This window comes from Myiozetetes cayanensis, unplaced genomic scaffold (genome assembly GCF_022539395.1).
Source record: "Myiozetetes cayanensis isolate MyiCay16 unplaced genomic scaffold, myiCay2020 scf3, whole genome shotgun sequence".
Lineage (NCBI taxonomy): Eukaryota > Metazoa > Chordata > Aves > Passeriformes > Tyrannidae > Myiozetetes > Myiozetetes cayanensis.
The window spans coordinates 63496198-63518479 of NW_026087521.1; the positions used below are offsets into that span (position 1 = coordinate 63496198).

The window sequence follows — 22282 nt, forward strand, 5'->3', positions numbered from 1 at the left end:
TGCTCTCACTCCAGCCATCCAGCGTGGCTGGGAGGAAAAAAGAAACAAGTGTCCATTACTGCAGTGTACAACTTGACAGCAAGCTAGACCACTTCACACAGGTATTGAGTGAGGAGTAAAAGGAGAGTGGCTTACATCAATGACTGCCTCAAAAATTACTCTTAATTACCGTCTGATCCACAACAAATAGATATTGCACATTTTATGTTTAACAAAGCTTTTAACCACCAGGCCACCTGCCTTTCAGGAGATTGCTGTAGGTGCTCATACTGTTCTCTCTGTACTGCATCACTGCAATGGTAAAGCGTGGATTTTTTACAACTGATCAAAACAACTCAGGCAAGAGAGCATCAAAGTATACACTGCAGGTTGATACAGTGAAAGGCCCGAGAAAAGATGCTTTCCAGATGCGTCAGATTATTCTCTACCACCACGAAGAGATATTCGGAAAGAAAAAAAAAACATGTTTGTGGATGCAACACCCACAGCAGATGGTAAAAAAAGAAGACTCAAATTAGTGGCATTCTGTATCGCCAAACCTAAACTTCATCTCAGATCAACACTACCCATAATAGTGTTTAAGTAGTAAAAGAAATTTACTCAAATGTGAAATAAACTATTACACATTCTTAGTTCTGATTCACAGTCTCAAACTGGCAGTGACAGTAACATTTTAATAAACATTAGAATGAAGACACCAATATGACCAAATGACACACTTAAAGTGAGAAAACGAACAGGAGAAACCTTGGCATATCCACCCAAAACAGAATCAAAGCAAAAAAAAAAAAGGCAGAGAAACCGCTTTTGCAATCAAAACAGTAAATACTTTATTATAATTTATTAGACAGAATGAGAATGTAAATGAGAAATTAGGAAAGCCAATATTTTCTTTAACAGACATTTTAGGCTTTTGCTGCAAATGCTCAAGCGATGAGAACGTTTGCTTGCAGCCAGCCTACGGATCCGCTCGCAGCCGCGCGGCACCCAGCGTATTCCGTGAGGGCAGAGCCGTGGCAAGGCTCTCCTCAATCCCTCTGACACGTCCCCATTAAATGCTAGGAATGGCATCAATCAGGGGTGCTCGCGTGCACACCCTTACAGACAGTGAAATTTATCCACCGAGTCAGTTTACTATCACAGTAATTACGTAAATCGCTTTTGAACTGTCAGCATCTGTCTTTCAAAGAAAAATCAAAGAAAACAATGCGCGAGTACAAAGCCTGGGAGACACAATAATATTGTATTATGTTCATATCATTAACTATGGTTACAAAAGAAAAAAAAAATCCTCCTGTATCTACAAAGCTCTGTAGGTTAAAAATAAAAAAATTAAATGGAAATAAGAATATTTTGAAGTACTGTATATTTGAATAATGTTTAGATGTCTAATAATAATTAGAGCATGCAATAAAGAGCATTTTTTAATTTCAAAGCATTTTCTAATTGATCTTCTTAAAAACTGCATGCAGGTAGACAGGTAATGGTATGCATTACTTTTTTCAAGAGCAAACTGAGGCATGAAGTTTTTAGTAACTTGCCTGAAGTCATTCTTAACTTTATGTGGTGTAAGAGGTTTTATTGCTGGCCTCGCTGAAGTCACCAGCAGAACTATTTCAGTAAGGCCAAGAATTTCCCCACTGACTTTAACAGGGATACACGTTAAATAGATAATTAAGTCTGTGCTTGACCCAGTTGGATACCAGGTAGGGTTCCAGCCAAAGGGACCCTTATGAATGAACTAATTACTGATGTCATCCAACTTACCAAACAACAGAACCATGCCACAGCAGTTTCTTTAACTTTACTCTGATGTAACAACAGTGTGACAAGGACTTAGCAATAACCCATGTATGAGCTAAAAACTGAGTCACTTCCAAGTATTTCCTGCAGTGGTGTGGTTTTTTTCAGTATGTTTTTTAAGCTAGGGAATGCTACAGTTTTGATACTAAAATTAAGGAGGTTTTTCAGACTGAACAACCTATTAACTAAGCTGTCCTCAGAAGAATTAAATTCCTACTAGCACTAACTGTATTAAATCCAAGGAATAAGTAAAATTATCAGTCCATAAAGTAAGTATCTTTTGTCAAGGGTTTTCTTCCAGTATCTTTTCTTCAGAGTATCCTTCTCATTGTCAACTTTTTCCCCACTCCCCACCCCACTTTTAACCTTGCCACATTAGAAATCCAAACCCAGCATTACTCTGCTCAGTAAGGAAACCAGGAAAGTAAAATAAACAGGTCACCTAGTCGTCTTCTACTTTAAAGCAAACTAATCTTTATCATGCTCTCCCTGAAAAAAAAAAAATCTATTTATAACATAAATTCAAAGAGGAGTATCCTGCCCTCGCTACACGGATGGCTCACGTCACTTGGAGTCGTATATGTGAGGCAATGGGGAGCTGATGTTAAGGTGCCTTCAGGAAACATTAAGTCTGATAAACAGATCTAAAGTGGCTGAGGTAAGTTCAGAATTTAAACTCTTCTTTCCTTTGCCTTTGAACAGAAATGTCAGATGTTTATGACCAAGCAATGAGTATGTACTTTAAATTATGTACTTGCTGGTATGTACTGGTGGGTGGATGTGGGTCTGTGCCTGTGCACGTGTGCAAACTCCCTTGATGCTTCCCTAATCAATACTTCAGAGAGTGTTTTATTACGGACTGGCACACAGCTTTTCAGGCCAGTAAATCCCGGAGCTGTCGGGACATAAACATCTGAAATCTGGCGTTTTTCATTAAGTATTTAAGCCAACTTTTGCTACACAATGACTGCCATCACTTACAACTACCCACCTTGCTAAATTAAATTACTTCATCTGATTGATATGGGAAGTCAGCATAATAAAAGAAAACTTTTTGACTGCTCCTTACTTGGCAAGACACAGTCACCAGAAAAAGAAACAGGGAGAGAAAAAGTGAACAATTCAAACTGATTTGTCTGTACCTACAGATTCATGTAATGAATCTTCTCTGTTTGACAAGAAAAAAATCCTTTTTAGAACAGCAAGATAGGAGGAAGTTATTTATTTCAGCAGACGGACAGTCTTAATCTTTTATGTTTGAGTGGAAGACTGCAGAATGAATAAAAACAAATTATGAACAATTACCATCTTTTGCCATTACCAGCCTCAAGAACTCATACTCTGTGGGGACAAGAAGCTTAGCTGTCTGCTCTATAACAAACCAGTGCACTGCTGTTTCGCAATGCTGGAAAGAAGCTGTCACTGAGTATTCTTTATTTGCTGTCAGAAAAAAGTTTTGGTACAGTAGACTGCAAACAAAGCTTGGTATTCAACCAGGTTAGTAACTTATTGTCAAGGTTACAAAAGGAATAGACAACATCTGTATTGAAGCTATTTCTCAAAAGTTATTCATTGTTTTACTGTCTAGACAACAAGCTAGAACTAGGCTAGAGAAATAGCATTTGCTGCTGGAATTTTATGCAGGAGCAGGAAAAAGAGTAAAAAGTGTGTGTGTATTTGCTTTGTTTTGACAAACTGGCAGTTGTAGCTCAGCAACATTCAGCTCTATCAGCACATCTTTCAGGTAATTTTAGTACAAAGAAGCACTGAACGAACAACCCTCCAAATGATTTTTAAATATATTGGTTTGGCTCCCATACGTTCAAATAAAACAAAGTCATTGGCTTTTGTGACCTTAATTAGTTCAGTTTCATTCTACTTTCTCTATCAATAATCACTTCTTAAAAAATAAAAATTGTATAGGACTTAATTAGAACCTGACTTCTTCTGGTCAAATTAAATACCTTTATGTACAAACATATAAATCTAGAGCAGCCTGAACTTGCTTCTTTGCCACAAATTCACTTTTTTTTTTTTTTTTTTTTTGCATTTTAGATGCTTTAAAAAAGATTCCTCCAACCCTCCTTCCACAGATACTACCCCCCATTCTAGGGTCAAATAGGAGCAGCTCCATCCAGTCACAATCTCCATCTCAGGCTTTCATTTGGCCTGAAAGGAGTTCTGTGTTGGTGTGGCTCAGTTGGCACTGGCTACTTCTCTGCAGCCTGAGAGTATCATATTGCACTGTGACCAACCTCCACTATTTCGGCAGCTGCCAACTTTCCTCTCAAAACTTAGGATTCCCTGTGTGCCACTGGGCAGATTTCCCCCACACCCCAGCACTTCTGAAATATTAACAAAGGACTAAAGCTCACTGTTAGCAATCTGCTACTATTAAACCCCTCAAAAAAAAACACAAAAAAACCAAAAAAAAAACCAAACCAGAAGAAGATACTAGAGAAGATACTAAGTAGGCTGCAATAAATACTGAATTTATCACAGTTAAAAGTCGACAACCCGACATATCTTACCTCCCTCATTTATGACTCTCTCACTGTCCTTCTCTCCCCATTCCACATACAATACTATCCACAAAAGAATCATGTAAAATGTCCACATCTGGCACAAGTTGAGAAACATTTTTGAACCATCAATTTGCAAATGCAAAACTCACACAGCTCTACGAAAAGTGTGCAGCTTTCACACATCTCCTGGGGATCTGTGCTGCATTAGTCAAAGGTTTAAACCCAGTGTATTCCCCAGGAATAATCTTTTTACCCTTCCCCCTCCTTCCTCCTGTCCACATCTAAACGCAGAATCCCCAGCTTCCTTGTCTCCAGTTTACAGATTATGTGATCCAAAGTGTCACTCACTGGATTACTGCACATAACCTGAGCACTACCCGAAGCTTACTTGTCTTCAACTTGTCCAGCATTACTTAAATGGAATTATCCGTCACAATCCATATACCGAATCTGCATAGCCCACTTATCTCAAGATTCTGTGTGTCACCTACCAGATTATCCGTTTTAATCCATACATTGAATCTACATAACATATGTCTTTAATTCATGGGCTCTGATGAGCTATAGTATCGCTGAATGGATTATTTCTCTTTATCCATTATTGGCAGTCCTAAGACCGTTCACTGTGTACTCTCTCATGCCCCATCTTCTGAACACATAAGCAAAATCAGAGTCTTCAGCAAACACAGCTCTATCACACATCAAACACAGCCCGATATAATATCTCCACTGACACTTCACGTAACTTGGAACACAGTTTCTCGCACAAAACAAATTAACAAAACACTGTGTTATCGTGAATTAAAGATTAGGATTGGCAGGATAATCTTGCTTTCAGTTACTCCCATAAATCTGTGGTTACTCCAGCACAGCCTTTGGAGTCACCTAGATTTAAGTGGATACAGTGAAGAGTTGAGTTTAACCTAATGACCATCCCTTTCACAGGAAGTGTAGAAAACACTTCACCTGAGTTGTTTAGGAACTAACCTGCACAATAGAAATGGGTTTTCAAACAACAACAACAAAAAAATCAGGTTCAGGCTTGCCCAGTCTTTCTTGAGAGATTCAGGTGCAATCACTGTTAACAATGCCTTCCCTTCAACAGAAAACCAACTCAGAAAGATTGGAAACAAAAGTCTATTTAGCCTTTTGTTCTACATAACTATTCAAAATTAGCTAAGTGGAGAACATATAAAATATGCATTCTTATTTCTTGACAACTCTCAGTAAAGCAGAGATGGACAAGATTAACAGGAAGGCTTTGTGCACACTGTGGAAGTTCTAAAAATTAAGAGTTCTCATCGTGGCTAAAGCTGCCTCACTCACACCAGCGTTAGCAAGGCTGTGAACTTCGTGATGCACCTGAGGGGCCAGCACTGTTTCTTGAGATCTGCTCAGAGGAGACCCAACACCAGTGAAGGAGAAGCTTCCTGTTAATTTCCTTTATATTGGAATGGTCACTGACAAGAGCGTGGAAATGTTTTTTTTTCTACCTTTCCCTACTGACAGCCTACCCCACGTGCTGCATCTGCTGCAGCTGGTTAACACTGCTTTGGAGGACAGCAGCCACTTTCACCCTGCAAGGCACAGCTATCAGGCAGCTACGCTGACAGCAGAGAGGGGATATAATTTTCCTTCCTGTAGATGATCGGTTTGAGACCTGAAGATCTCTCTGCTCCACTGAATCCAATAAACTGCATTATCCATGAATAATCCAGAGGCCTTTTGAGCCCTGTTTTTGAATATGATGGATATAAGTAAGTTTGAACAGGCTTTAACCAATTCAATATACAGTTTACAGCTTTACTTTAAAATACTTTGATTTAACGGCATGTTTTGTAGGTTTTACTATAGAGCGACTTGTTTTGAGTAGAGTAAAAATCCCAGGGATTTCAAGGTAGAATTTCTTAAGAAATTTTTAATGCCAAACTTGTATTATTTATTTAGCCCCAGACTATCTCTCTGAACAAACAGAGGCATTTGAGCTAAAATTTCTATGGATACGAAAGGTTCTAGATTTTGCCCCATTTTAACACTATTCCCTTGCAGTACCTTTCAGTCAAGCCCTGGATTAAAATAACACATTTCCATTAGCAACTGGACATATATAGATCCTTCTAACTACAATCTTGAAGTTTGCAGCTGGATCTCTGCAGATGCTCAGTGATGGTTCTCCCATTGCACAGGCATGCAGATAAAGGAGGGGGGGGGCTTAAAGTAGCTGCTGAAGGTAACAAAGCAACTAAGAGGAACAACTGAATACAAACGTGGGAGTCTGGTGACTTCCAGCCATTCACCAACTCCCCTATCTTTAATAAAATATTAGTGCCTTCTAACTTAAAAGAAATCACACTAATAGAAAATAAAGTCTTGCTCTTCATCTCCCTTTCTTTTAATCTCTCCCAGAGAATAAAACTCAATGGTAATAACACAGACTTGGGCATTAACAATATGTAGCCTAGCGCTGAGACTTTAGCACATGACGTACTAAAACTCCTCCAGATCTAATGAAAAACACAATGAAATTTTGAACAGTTAAACGGAAAAAACTATTCAGTGCGTAAGACAGTTGGGCAGTACAGCTTCTAGTGCTGTCCACATTCCAGGGTGTATTAATAATAAGACACTACTTTTGTGGGGTTTCCAAATATCGCTAATAGAGACATGAGAAGGGAAAAAACGCAGCTGGCAGGCCAAATACAGAGAGAAGTTAATTAAAAAATCACAACTGGAAAACTTAATAACTCTACGTTCCTATAGAAGGGCAAAGAACATTTTCTAGCATAATATATGTGTGTTTGTACACGCGTACGTGAGTATAAAGCAGCTCAACTTGCACACCTTTCATGCTGCCTCACTAAATACAGCTGCAATACAGCTGAGCCATTGTTTGTTGGCCGCTCATGGCTGGCGGTGCCATGAAAACCGCATTCCTGGGCACTAAATAATCAGCCTGCCTGACCCCCCAAGAACCTGTAAGTCAAATTCATTTACCCCCAGAGGGCAATGCTCTATTGTATCCTCCCTCCTTTCTAGCCACCTAGGAACAATGGACAATAATTGCAACTGTCACGGCAGTCAGTAGGAAAAATAAACCAGTGCCTGTTTTCACAGCTTACTGCCAAACCTGATCCAAACACCTAATAACCATGCTCCCAACCATAGAACCACAGTTGCACTAAAAAGCCTCAGATGTGAGGCTTTTGAACGGAGCAACAGAACAATAACTCGACTTGTGCTCAAAATATGAAGCTAAAAAACAAAAATTAAAGCAAAGAAAACTCTTCTTTGAGGCTGTGCTGTTGCTCCCCATCCTCCCCCTCGGGCAAGACTGAAAGGACTGTTGAATTTCTCTCGTGGTAGCATATAGCTGGCTGCTGCCGCTTTCAAGTTTAGCTTGTGAAAGGGAAAGAGAGGAAAGGAGAAAAAAGATTGCCCTCCAACAGAACGAGATCATAGGCACTGGGAACAGACCGCCTTCTCAGTGCACAAAACTTTTTAAGAGCAGCTTTACCAAGTCCAAAGGCATTGGAGAATCACTGGGAGTCCTTCTAAAGGCTCCAGCGTACCAAGAGTTAAAGACTGGCTCCAGACAACTTGTAGGAACCTCTGAAATACACAACCAAAAGTGGGTTCTTGAAAGACATCTTGGTACTTTGGGCCTGAAACACCTTAAAGATTCATCAGTTCATGGCAAAAAAGATGTTATTTTAAAACAATGTGCTTTTAAAAAGCAGAACTCGCAGGTAAGCCCAGCGGCCACCCTACCCTCCCTCTTTATGACCTGTTGCTTTAGGCAAATGGAGCAGGAATAGGGATCTAGGGTTTGGCCCTCTGTTACAGTAATATCTCAGCCTGCTGGGGGCTGGAGCACTATATTCTGTTATAAAGTTATTCTACATATGTAATGAATATATATTTTTGAATTACAGCCCCTCAGGGAGAAGCCAGGGGAAGTAAGTGGCATATTTTCCTACTTGTGTAAGTCAGTGGACAAGCGCAAACTGAGCCGGTGGCTTATCGGTGACAAGCTGGAAGGCACATATAATTAAAATAACACTATCTTTGCACATGCACCAATACATTAACCTCTGGGAGCATGTCATGCTGTATGTTTGAACTGAGTATTGCCCACCCCTTGCAGAAAAGGTCCCTAAACCTGTCAGGCATGAGGCTTGGGAGCCTGCCTGAGCGCAGATCTCTGTATCAGGGACTACATTAGTATGCAAACATACCAAAAATAATGGAGAGAAATGAAATCCAGTTTATAAACACAAAAGAAGGGTTTAATTTTAATCTCATTCTACTTTCACATTTCCAAAACAACATTGGCTTGGATTTTGCTACTCCAGATGTACACTGATATAAATGGGAGAAGAATCAGAGTCACTATTTCTTTACAGAGTGATAATGGCTGCTCTAAAAACTTAAAATTTTTGACACATGTGTATTTTGAGTCAGTTTCTCATCATAAGCACTGTTGAGGAATTATGAAAATATTAAATTACATGAAAACAAACAACTACAGGTTCCCTAAAATGACCTCACATACATAAAATGGGGAAGTATCTTGGCAAAGCAGAAGCTACTGCTGCTGGAGAGTGGTCAAATTTTGTCATTTTCCTTCTGGAGTACAGCTTTAAAAGAACATGCTTTAGTGCACAGATGTTGTACGCTGTCTTTTAAAATCTGCACTGGCTAATTTCAGTACCTAGAGGTATCATTACACAAACTTTGCTCTTTTTATTTTTTCCTACGTGCAAAAAAACAAAGAGAAAATCTACATCATCGAAATCTGTCTAAAAATTAACAAGGAATTCTGGTCACCCTCAGATTTCAGAAGCTGAGCTCTGCTATACCCTGGTATCACACGTTTGATATATGAATTGACTTTTTTTCCCCATCCAGCAATAGGATGTGTTTGTTTATAACACAGATCAATATATGCAACAAAAGCTTTACGTAATTTGGTTCACTTAGGGCATTATACCATTTCACTGATTTATATTATCACAGATGGGAGTACATACATTTCATTTAAACCCCAAATTACCATGTTTGAAGGGGAGGGGAAGAGGAGCAGACAAACAAAGTTGCATAAAGCCAGCGGTATCTGCATATTCATTCTTAATTTCCTTTAGCACAGAAACAGCATTACCTTTTATTTCTCCAAAGTTCCCTGATCCCATGGCAAGAAGCTTGTCTTTCCAGTCCTTTGATAGTAGCTTTTCAATACTGGGAGTTTCTGAGTGAAGGGGGGGAAAAAAAATGTAAGCAAATCAACATGACTGTCTCCACAATAGAACTCATTAAAAGTCTATCTGCTAAAAATAAGGCCAACCCTATTCTGGGCCCCAGTTCATAATGACTTCATCAACAAACTGATAAGAGGGGAGGGAAAAAAAGAAAAAAAAAAAAAAAAAGAATGTGTTTTGTCACCTGCTGTTTCAAAACCATTAGCTTTTTCCTCTAGTGGAACAAAGCTCCGGTAATTCTGTATGACAATGGGGCACATATAAACCTGCAGTTCATTGTTTTTCAATTTGGTGAACAAGTTGCTGCCTATAATGGATGCCTGTCAGTTTCTGGGTGTTAGTCTGCAGTCAAAAAATAATTATGTTGATAAAATGTGGAGTAAAGAGACAGAGAGAGAGAAAGAGAGAGAGAAGCAAAGAATTAGGTCCTAAATCTGCTACATGTAATTATATCCCTCTGAGCCTTTACAATTACATCCACTTTATAATGTGTGTTTAAACATCGTGTGGTGGTAAGCATACTGTGGAAAGATTTTTCCGGTAACACGCACATTATAAATAATAATAAAAAGTTGGGTATGAAAAAAGCCTTAAAAGACTGCAAAATCCAGAGGGAGAAAAGGCATTGCTTAGAATGGAAACCCATTATTTGCTCATTTCAGATTCTATCACTTCTTTTAAAAATAAAATAAAATAAAATATGTTTGTTCAGTATTTTCAGGAAAAATGCAGCGAGGGTGTGGATGGGTCTGATATTTATGTCTATAACTCTTGTGTTCTGACCTCTTTTTGTGTAGAATTTTAATGCATAAGTAAATATAAATGCTAATAAAATTCAGAGAACATTAAACTCAATTCCAAACAATGTAATTGTATATTCTTGTCAGCATTTAGATGGGTACACAATTACAATAGCTTTCAATCCCACGATTAGCACTGCATTCAGTTAGAAAATGGAGTGTACTAAAAGATAAGTGTCCCAGTATGTGCCATCTAAATAACAATACCCACACTTATTATCTGGATCTAAGACATATACTGCTATTCTCCACATTTGTGTTTATGTGTATTTGTATTTGTTCAGGCATTTGTTTACCCCCTACCAGGAGCATAAAGGGAGTACATGTTAACTTATCAAAGGGACCGTCTGGCCTAGAGACCATACAATTATTAGCAACTGGTTAATTTTCCCCACAGTAAAAACCATTACGAGCAACCTTCATTATCTCGTTTGGGCTAATTCCGCCTCCTTTCCTGAAGCCCCAACTTGAAGCTCGGAGGCGCTGCGGTTCCTCGGGGCGGCCCCGCTCCCCCCGCCGAGCCCCGCAGAGCCCCCGCCGCTCCCGAGGGGCTGAGCGAGCGCGGGCTCCCCTCGAACCAGCCACCCGCAGTGCAGTGTCAGTGCCTGGGGAAACCACGGCGACACGGGCACAGGGATGCCCCCTGCTGCACCTCGCATCGCCCCCGCCGCCGCCTCGCACACGGGTATGCGCCGACAGACAGACAGACACACACACAGACGGACGGACGGTCACGACACGCGCGCCGGGCACAGCCCCACGCCTGCATCCCGCCGGGAGCGTAGCGGCAAGCTACGGATCCCACCGAACAGCGCAGGAGGGTATTTTGTTCCGTGACATTTTTATTCACGCTGCGGCACCCTGATCTCCTCCCGTGCGCCCGCGGGCACGGCCGCTCCCTGCGCTGAGCCCCGGGCTCGCCCGAGTGCGATTTTTCTGTCAGAATCCCTAAAAGCGCCATGAAATCCTAAGGAGGCGGGCGGGAGACGCTGCCGTGCGGAGCAGGGTCCGTGCCGGGGCTGGTGCCTCCGGGCACTTGCGCAGCTACTGCTGAAGTTTGTCCGTCCCCTCGAAGCACCCACGAAGGAAACCATTTTCCCAAACGTGAATAGGTCAGATAAACGCCGCCGCCACTTTTTTTTTCCCCTCTTTAATATTCTATTTTTTTATTCCCCTGTGCTTTTCTAAAAACTCTGGAGCAGCGTGTAAACAGGCCGGAGCAAATGCGGTATTTGCGGCGGAGGGCTGTCAGTCATTAAAAGCCAACAAACCTTTGCAAAGCAGGAATGCGGCAATAGGGATCCATTGTGAGCTGACAATGGGCTCCAGAGCCTCCAGGCACTAAAAGCAGCCCGCCTTACTTTTAAGTCCATTGTCAGCAAAGTCCACGACAAAGCTTTTCCCCTGCAGCTAGACAAAATATTCGCCGTGGTGCGCTCGTAAAAGAAACACAAGTCTTCTGTCTAACTTGCCGCCTTAAAGCTACAGTAGCCGCTCGCCGGGGCTGCCGAGGCCCCGCTGCCTCCCTCCCTACCTCCCGCTTTCCCTGCCTTGCCTCCCGGCTTCCCTGCCCGCCGCCCCCCGCCCCGCCCTGCCCTGCGGCCCCGACACCGCTGCAGCCGCGCCGGGAGCGGCGCCGGGACGGGCCCGCCGTGACTTTGCCGGGGTGGGGGGGGGAGCGAGTTGGTGCTTTGTCGGTGAAACCCCGAGTGCCGGAGTCCCCCCGCCGGAGGGCTCGTGTTACAAACGAGTATTCCCCGCAACCCGACTCCGCCGGTGATTCCGGGAGAGCCGCGGACAAACCGAGCGGGGGAATAATGAATGCGGTGGACGGCCATGTATCAATGACTGGATTTCTGCGGGAATGGTAAAGATCTCAGTAGGAAATCATGATTAGAGATGTGAAAGGCCAAATGGCAAAATCCCAATAGTAACAATGCATCTGTTCATTAATGTGTGAATATGAGTAATATGAAAATTTAACACAATTATAAGCCCCCTCAGCAATCCTGATGGCATAAAATAGATTGTGGTGATCTAATCAGCGTTTCCCCCGTTGAAATACTGTATGCTAACTATTCAAAATAATATTATATAGATTTTTTTCCCTTTAAAAACCCCCAAGCAATCATATTAAATTGATGTCCTAACTTAGTTTCAAACCTCTCTTGACTTGAACTGCAATTTTTACATAAGGCACTTCAACGGAATTTTGATACAGAATCAGCAAATAATCGTCCTTCTGCTAATACTTAAAAAGAACTTTAATTCTGAAAGACAATAGCTTCCTCAACCCTATAGCTTCATGGAGCTAAAGAGCTAGATTAAATTACAGCTTGTTTAATTCTATTATATACCATGTTAACATATTGTACTTACATAAAATATGCTATTCATATACTCAACCTATCACATTTCAGTAACTGCTTGTGAAATACATTATGCACCATATCTTGGAAAGAAACATTTATTATGTCATTTATGTACCCCATTAAAAAAAGATTTGAAATTTACACATCTTAAATAAAAATAACTGTTTAAAAGGTTACGACTGTAGAGGTTTCATGAATTATACAGAAACAAAGTCATCCTTTGTTCAGCTTTTTTTAGACTTCGTTGGGAAGATGATGCTCTCAAATTATGAAAAGAAATAAACGCTGTATCTTGTTTGCAAAGCACGCGTTCTCTGGATTCATTAGAAAGTCAGTAAAACTTTTAATGCTTGCACATATAATGTGCAGCTTGAAACTGGGAAAAGGGACCAGCACACAGGAACTGCTACTCCTGATCCCTACTCCAACAGCTACTCTCCTCTTGGATTCTCCAAAACAATGTTTCTACATCCAGAAACTGAGCTATATTCTGACAGATTTTGGATATGCATCAAGACAGCTATGTATTTCAATAATCTGTATTTCCCAAAAGCTTCACATGGTGTTCTGAGTAGCATGATTACTCAAAGTGGCTCCTAATTCCACCTTCAACAAGAATTCAGAATTAGCCCCTTTCCTTCTTCTGAGCCCTACTTGAGCTAAGAATTCCCCTCTTACCTATCTGCAGTGTTGGTCCTATAGCACACAATAAAACATTTTCAAGACTATCCACAACACAATACGAATAGGTCTACAAGTGTTGTTCATTGTTTTTTTGTGAACAGTAATACTGTTTGGGAAACATTTTTGTTCCAGGCACAACCATGAAAAGTGTTAAATGTTATTGTAGAGAAGGATTGTGGATAGGGCACCAAAGATAAGGACTGAGACGGAAAGAAGAACAGGATTCATTAAGTAAACGTTGGCGAAGAGGACCCTGACTGAATCAACAGAGATACAAATTAACCCACAAAAATGATTTTTGCTGTCTCTATTCAACACATTTACCAGTCATTAGCTCTTTCTAGAGATATTTATGGCACATTTTTGGTTTTTTTTCTTTCACCCTTGCCTCTGTTGCTTGCATATGCTTCTCCGCATCACTGCGTATGGCAATACCCACTGGTGAATGGCCCTCCGCCTGTGCCAGCAGCACACTGGCTCCTCCATGCCCCCTCTCCCTCCGTGCCAAGCACCACCGAGACTGACTCCCTCATCTACAACAATGAGACGAGGAGACGGATGCCAGCAGCCAGTAATTCTCATGCAGGCCTTCGGCACATGGAATTAAACCACTTTCTCGGTGGTGTAAGAGTCCCACGTTCACTGCTCGGAGCTGCCCATGGGTGCACGTGTGCACTGATCTGTGCACGCTGGGCACACATGCACTGAATGGCTCTAACACTACTGGAAAGCAAAGCACCTAAGTAAATTAACATTAAATCGCTTCTTAGTCTAACTTCTTGCATGCTAACAACCTTGCCACTGCCCTTCTATTTCTATATTTGGTGTTTAAGTACAGCTTCATTGACTTATTTGCTAAAAGACCCAAAGTTTTCACACTGGGAAAGCAGCGGTTTGTTTCCAGGAAGCGGACAAGGCTGCAAAGCCGTAGTAAGAGGGAGGCACCATTTTTATCACCGTCTGCTAGACTTCTATTGAATTTAGTCTACTTCCAGAAGTTGTGTTAATTTTTTTCAGGCATTGTAACTCCCCTTTGGGAGTGACTGAATGCTACTCTCAATTCAGGGGCAGTGCAGATGCACTTGTGTGTACCTGAACCTGCCTCGGCAGACTTCCAAAACCACAGTCCTACAGTACAGCATTCCCTTCAGGCCCAGCCTCTCCAGTAGCTCTTTTCAATCCATGCTCCAAGGTCACAGTCCTAGAAATCCACTTATAAAAGCTTATAATGGTCTTCAGTGCCAAATCTCCATTACCTCTTTCTGCTCCTCCTGATTATTTACTAAAAGCAAACTTCATTTTCATGCAGCTGCCTGCTTCCAAAGAAAGGCATGCAATTCCACCAAGCTGTAAGAAGTGACGGATGGGAGCTCTCCACACGAGACACGCCCAGAAGAGCCATATTTGAAGAGGAAATGGGAGAGAAAGCTCTGATGTTATAAAGAAGACACAACTAGGATAAAAGGGTTGATGTAAGCTGACCGCAAGTGAGAGGAGCAGTGTGAGCCCCGGAGCCTCTCACTTGCATGGTGTCTGGTTGTCCAAGCATGGTGCCCTCCCAAGAGGATGCCCAAAGTGTTCTCTCCTTTGCAACTACAGGAACAGATCTTGTCCTGGGCTGAAAGAGAGACACTCCTTAAAACAAAGTAAAAGAAAGATGTTTGGCCTCGGTGAGGATGATGACATGAAACATAGCTGAGTGGAGAGACGCCAAGAGTTGCTCAATACCCAGCCAGACCACCAGACATTTCCTGCCAACACGTGTCATTCCTAGAGGAAGGCGTATTTGGTCGGCACAAATGGTCATGAATAAACTTTAGCATTGGCTGATATACCTTGCACTTCTGGCAGGCACCTTTCTTTACATTATGAAAGAGCTGGCAAATACTGAGCTGGCATCCATTATTCACCCTTTTTTTTTGCTACGGCCATAAATACATTACACCTGTCAACCAGAGTTCCACTTAGTGTTTCTACAACCCTCACCTATCAACTTGCCACCCCACTGGCACTCTGTCCTGTGTTCATGTACCACAACCAACCCTTTCTGGTTTAAATCAGGAAACAAGATTAAGTGCAGATTTCCACTCTTTCTTTAAAAGAGCAGACAAGTATATAGAGAGATATGAGAAATTTCTCCTTTTATGCACCCATTTTTTACTATGAAGGTCTTACCCATACAAAATCAGAAACAATTTTCACAGCAAAGAAAATAAAGCAACTATTATGAAGAAATGGTTGGTATCAGCAGGTTACATAGACATACAGCATCTGCATACACATATGGTTCTCCATCAACAGAATCATGCTTTTAGGGAACTACTTGCAGCTAGGCAAGACACTATGAATCATGAGCAGGCACAACACAGAATGTATTTAAATTTGGAAATCAAAGACCACACAACATACATTTTTCTCTTGCCTTCCAGGAAGTACTGCAATTTTTCACCAGTCTAAAAGCATTTTAAACTTTTGGAGCAGACACTAGGAAACACCTCTATAAATGTAAATATTGTTCAAATGTAGGACATGGTTGCTCAGGCGTGATAAGCAAAAATATGGTGCTGAGTACAATACTACCTGGGGCTTCTCTGACTGGACAGAAACTAGTGTGCTGTTGGGGGTTTGGTGGTTTGGTTTTTTTTTTACACATAAAATGTTTTTTAGTCTTTGGGCACAAACTCACACAGCTGAGTGAAACATTCACGTTTTGATATTGGGAAGCTGTGGTGCTCTGGCCAGCACATCATAGTATAGTATGACTCCTACTACATCGCTCCATCACAACCACTGTGCAGAAAACAGCTGGGCTACATATGTCCATGGGTGGCTTCCAAGCCTACTAAAAAGCTCCCTTCCCTGGCAGGGATAACCAGCCTTCCTGCTCTTGGAATCTCTAGTCCCATTCTAGCCACATGTTAGCTCCCATAGCATTTTACTGCAGAGGACAAAACCAGCTTCTGTATCCACAGATGACCGTAGTGCACAACGACACCAAGTTACCACTGTATTCTTGTTGCACATACGTGCCTAACTTTGTGTACGTTTAATAACACAAGAGTTGTTTTCAAGTTGTTTGCTCTCTTTTGCAATACCCATCATGCTGCATTAATGAAGTAAATGTTATATGAATGATAAGACATTTTTATCATGATTTCTGGCACAGGAGTTCTGCTTTTTGTGCTAAAAAAAGTAATGCACGTAGCCAGAAAAGGTTCCATAGCACCATAATTAAATTATTCAAGTTTTTAAAATCCAAACCAGTAATCTATGAATGCCACCAGAAACATGATTTTACTCTATCTACAAATATACAAGGAAGTTATATTTACAACTGCTCACCAATGCCTACTGATAGTCTTACCAGGAAGTTACCTAAAACCACAAGGACATTTATTAGGAAGAAAAGGTTAGTCTTCAGATACAATGAACTACCAGTTGTTGAACTAATTATCCCTCAGGATGTAAGCAAGAAGCCTCCAAATGACAGCACAAGGCAGGAACACATTGCTAAGCAGGACAGGGGGAAGGCACAGGGACTTCTTGAGCTAGGTTTGAGACCAAAGCCAGCATCTCATTCAACGACACCCTCAGGAAACAGTCAGGCTATTGTCTGAATATTTCATAGTTTCTATCACCTGAATGCCCTGGCAGTTGCTCCGTTAGCTGTGAAATTTTCAGGCCTTGTTTCAGTGAATGGTCGCCTACTGCAGGAGCAGTGTCACACTCGCAGATATGACATATGCAAGGCAAAGAAATCGAGCCTGTCATGTAATACCTCCTGCCACTCCTTCAGCCTCCCAGCAGGAGGGTCTGGGCTCATTTGGGGGTTACAAAGGCAATAGCTGAGATTTTTTCAGTGTCCACCCTCTTTACTGATATACAGCTTTGGGACAGAACCAGCTTCCAGAACGTGACAATTTAGGTATTTCTGAAAGTCTGTATGATATACACTTTTCTGGACTGACAATGCCTACGTCAATAAAATGGCCCCAAAGCCCTTCTAAGGCCAGCATACCCAACAAAACCACCTCTCATGAGCACAGCACTGAGCCAGGGAACAAGCCTGCAATCTCTGCTCTCACCTCAGAACAACAGGGAATTCCAGCTCAGTCTCTGTTATTTCCAACACACTAACTTGTAGAGTGCATATTTCATTGCCTTACCTACCTTAGTGACAATGGACTCCATCATCAAGGCTGCTACGTGTCCACTTATTGCCCTCCAAAACGCAAAACTCTAGGGTTGCAAACTGCTGTACGGTAATTGCCACCTCTTCTCCTGTTCTAGGGGTGGAATTTACATTGTGCCTCAGGGCAGCTGGGCAGTGGTGTGCTCTTCTCACACCTCCATTAATCTGGCCTTCCACATCAATCGTGGAGCCACTGCTGGGTGCTTCAGATTTATATGGAGATGGGGCTGCATTACTTACTTACAGGACACCCCCCCAAAACTGCTAAAGCTTAATTATTCTGAAGAAACTCTGGAACAGCATAGTTTGTACTCACTGCTCAGTCACTCCCCATCTAAATCCTTGTCCTTGAAATACATAGTAGGATAGGGGCCAGTTCAAGGATCAATTCAATCTCTGCCTTTCCCGTTTCCGCAGCAAAGCAACTGTGTCCCCCGGAGAAGGGCACGCTGAAGGCACTGTGAATGGCACTGGATGCCATGCACAGGACAATACGCCTTTTGTCACTAAAATTCGTTGGGACTCAGTGCTTTGGATTCCCAAAGGCATTCAGGAGCATAAATCTCATTCTGGAAAGGAATTAGGCTCCGACTGCCTTTGGAGATCCAGGCCAGTGAGTTGGTCGAAAAGAGACGACCACGAACACGTTCTGCCAAATGCGGCATTTCACTGGCACAACTGTTGCTGGAACGTCTTTTGCAGCATACACAATATTTAGGATGATCCTGCTACCACCATCTTCTTTACCCCTAATTAAATTAATGTATAAGAATGTAGCAAGGTATTTAACCTTACCAAACTTAAAAAAGAAGAAGTTTACATGTTCCCTGTACTTTCCTGATATACCAAAAAAAAAAAAAAAAAAAAAGTGAAGCATAGTAACTCACTTTCAACACCTGAACAGCAACCTTTTCCTTTTCCATTGATGTTACACCAGTAAGAATCCTTATGAAAAGAAGGGCAACAGCGAAATAAGAAAAACCCTCTGCTATGCATAAAAAAAGAGATTTTTGTCTTAATCTGTCTTCTTCAGGTTTCTAATGCCTCTTTAATTCCTGGCATCTCTAAATGAAAGAAGGAATTGATTTTCTCAGGAGTGGCCCACCCAGCAAAAACCCCTGTGTCAGCTGACAGAAGGAGGCACTATACCAAGCCTGAGCTTCACTGAAGTTCTGAAACCACAAAGATGTTTTAATATTTCCAGAGACTATTTCAAGAGTAACAACATAAAAACAGAGACATCTGGAATTAAATGCCATTAAATTTCACTTCAGTTTTGTTTTTCTGTCTCAGTTGGACAGAGATACTCCATTGAAATACATATTCCCCTGAAATATATTTATGTATTAGTGCTACCAACAGAGCCAGTTTCTAATTAAAGGGCCATAATATCTTGTTAATGTTAATAGAGGGCGATGTTTTTGGTCTGCTAATTTTTTACATCTTCAGCACATCCTTATTAAGCAAGAGGGATTAAAAAAAAGCATTCAATGAGATGACTATACACTAACTTTTTGTGGGTATTGACACATCATTACGGATGTTCTAGGGATATTGCATGGTTTATACTTTGACAGAAAAGATCTTTCGTGCTGATCTATCTCTTTTTAAGTAATTAAATGCTTTCTTGAAAAAAACCTAAAACACAAGCCCAAGAGAGCCAAAAGGTTATAGATAATAATTTTTTTATATATATATATAAAGGTTATATATAATAACTTATATATGTATATAAAACTATATAATCTAACTAACCATAAAACATAAATTGAGAGCTACAGTGTTTGGCTAGAATTTCAAGGAAATCCTTCTTAAGTTCAACTACTCCACTTATCAAATCCTAAATTCAACAGGAACAAGGGCTCCTCACCCCTTGGCCTTCCTTACACATCGCCTTTACCTTGACCAAGAGGGAAGAGGAGCCTTCTTTACCAATGCAAGAGAGCAATTAAAAGAAATAAAAAGGGAAAAAAAAGAAACTGAAACAAGCACTCTTGTCACAAAGCTGCAACTTCTGCTGTTGAAGTCTGATTGGGGTTTGGGGTTATTTTGGGTTAACTACCACTGCTTTCAGACCCACATTGCTCCATTCCCATCTCCTGGCGCTCCTGGGTACTCTGGGCTCTCCTGGTGCCCGTCCTGGGGAGCGCCGGAGCGCAGAGCTGGCAGTGCCAGAGCCTCACTTCCGAATGGAAGCCAGGAAATGTCCTGCTGCAGCTGCGCCAAAGTGCTTGTTACTGAACTAATCATCAGCTTCCACCCTCCTCCCCCACCCTGGTTTGTTTTTTTGGGTGGTTTTTGTTGGGTTTTTTTTTGACAGCTGTCTTCCTATCTTCCCAACAGGTGCTATTAGGCCCTGAACAATGGCGAAGGCTTTTAAGCCACTGCTGTTGATAAGTGAAAAGGAACAACAAATGGCTCAGTAGTGCTCTTCTCCCAGGGTCACTCAACCAATGGTAATAGTTATTATTTTTATTTATTAGCTCTGTGGCACTGTCCTCCATTGTACCTCCTCCAAACTCCCCTTTCCGTGACAGCAAGGAGCTTTTTAACTTTTAATAAAAATGGGCGAGCGCTTAGCTCCTGAGCTGACTCTTTCTGCAAAGTGCACAGCTAATGAATGTTGTCCATTTAGATCTGGATAATTTATGATGTCAGTGGAGCGGAGGTGGGGAGGGCTGGATCCAGATATGGCCATTAGTTACACTGCCAGGAGTGACAACGAGGTACGGGGAGGTGGAAGTCAGACAGAAAGAAGAGGTGCCCTCACCCCATATTTGGGGTTTTTTGCATGATAGTTAGGAGCTTAGGAGGTAAATAAGACATTTGAGGTTGATGTAATTCTTCTTTACCCTTTGTAGCATTTTGCTGACCATATTATAATCTGCTTCAGAGAACAAGGGCAGGTGGAAGAAAAGTTAATTTTCCTTTAAATGAAGGGAAAATTACTGCACTCATTTAAACAATGTGCTCAGACCTGCTCCTGCTAGGAGGAAAAACTGTGGCAAAATGTTTTCTGATCCTAATAATGAATACACGCATTCATACCCATATATTTACTAGCTGATTTTACTCAATTAATAAACTGAATATAACAGATAAGCTCTATCAAATGCAAACGCTGTGTTGCTGCTGTCTTGGCAAATGAGGTAAATATGAAGGCAAATCAGGCAATTCCATGTCCAAACAAAATCAGTAAACCAGCAAGTAAGTCCCCTGGAAGTGCACATGCACTTGAAAGTTGAAAATACAAAGCTAAAACCCATCAAAATACTGACATTTTGTGGAACTGGCTGGTTTGGAGTCATGTGTTATCAATCAGATTGAGGTATGAGTATGTAGATATTTTGATCATCTGGACCTATTTATTTAAAATATATATTGATATAACTGTGCAGCAAACGGGCTACAGACATCAGACTGTCTATGTACTTCCTAGAGTAAAGGTGTAATTTGAATCTAATGATAACATGGAAAGAACCATAAAATACTTACCTGGGATGTTAATAAAACCATTAAAAGGATTTAAAAAAATTGAAAAAGAAAACTGAAAAGGATATCCCCCTGAAACAACAAAAAAATCCCACATAGTAGGCCCAGATTTCTATTCTCTTTCAAAATATGACAGACTGTCTTACCACTGGAAGTGAGAATTAAAGCACATACGCCTGATGCTAAACAATTACACATCCTGAACTTCTCTTGCACAACATATGTGAACACAAAATCTCAATCATCGATTGCCAGATGCTAGAAAGATAGGAACAATAATAATAATAATAATAAAAGGTACACTATAAATCAAAGCTTCTGAAGTGCAGGTAGTTTCACAGTAAATCAGAGTCATAGTTGTGAAGTAAATGATATTTGCATGAAATCATTATGTCAAATTAAGTAGAAATTATTAAGGCTAATGTCACCCTTGGACTTGCCTAAAATAATCTTCCAAGATTTGCACACAGGCTTCTCCACTGAAGTACAGCATTCCATCTGCCTTGACAACTTGTTCTGTTTGTTCTCACTTGTCTCCATTCATGGATTTCTTGGACTCTGTTATTTTCAGCGTAAATAAGGAGAGGAAATACATTGGGTTTCCTTTTGGTCAAGCATTTTTCTTTCTGAGTAAGGGAATAACATCAAGATACACGGGTGGTTCAGCCATGTAACAGCTGTGACAGGTAATCCCCAAATAAGCGAAGAGAAATCAGAGAAAGTTCTATTATGCATAGCTCTTTAACATAATAGTTCTAGACAAGGGGAAAGGAAAGTCAGAAGGTAAAAGCAGGGAAGTCAAAGAGGGCAAAAGAGATGAGAGACAAAGAAAACAATGCTGAGAACAAGGAAAAAACAAGACTAAGAAAGGGGACTCATTTGTCAAATCCGAAACGTACTTATATTACACAATGGACTGAAGGAGTAGGAGAGTCAGGGCAACTCTGCAGCCACTCCCTGGCTATTGAAAACGGTCACAGACAGGGAGCTCCCCCATTCCCCAGCTATCCAACAGATAACTGCAGCAGCCCGGGCAAAGGTGAAAGAGATGTAATGTGAACTTCTGTTACCAGAAAAGACAATAGGATTCAGATTGAAGCATAAGCTATGGCTTCAAATTATTGCCAGTACTCTAAAGAAAAAACATCTTTTTTATCAG

General features: G+C 41.1%; 1 protein-coding gene across 19 annotated transcripts in view; it reads right to left on the reverse strand.

Moving 5' to 3' along the window:
- SOX5 (SRY-box transcription factor 5) overlaps positions 1-22282 on the reverse strand; it is a 638539-nt gene that overhangs the window by 156772 nt on the left and 459485 nt on the right. For 17 of the 19 annotated variants that reach the window (XM_050323666.1, XM_050323662.1, XM_050323669.1 and 14 more), the window contains one exon: positions 9487-9573. The exons of the other annotated variants lie outside the window; for them this stretch is intronic. In XM_050323666.1, the coding sequence (XP_050179623.1) occupies positions 9487-9573 (87 nt within the window). The remainder of the gene's footprint in view (positions 1-9486; positions 9574-22282) is intronic. 19 annotated transcript variants of the gene reach the window in all.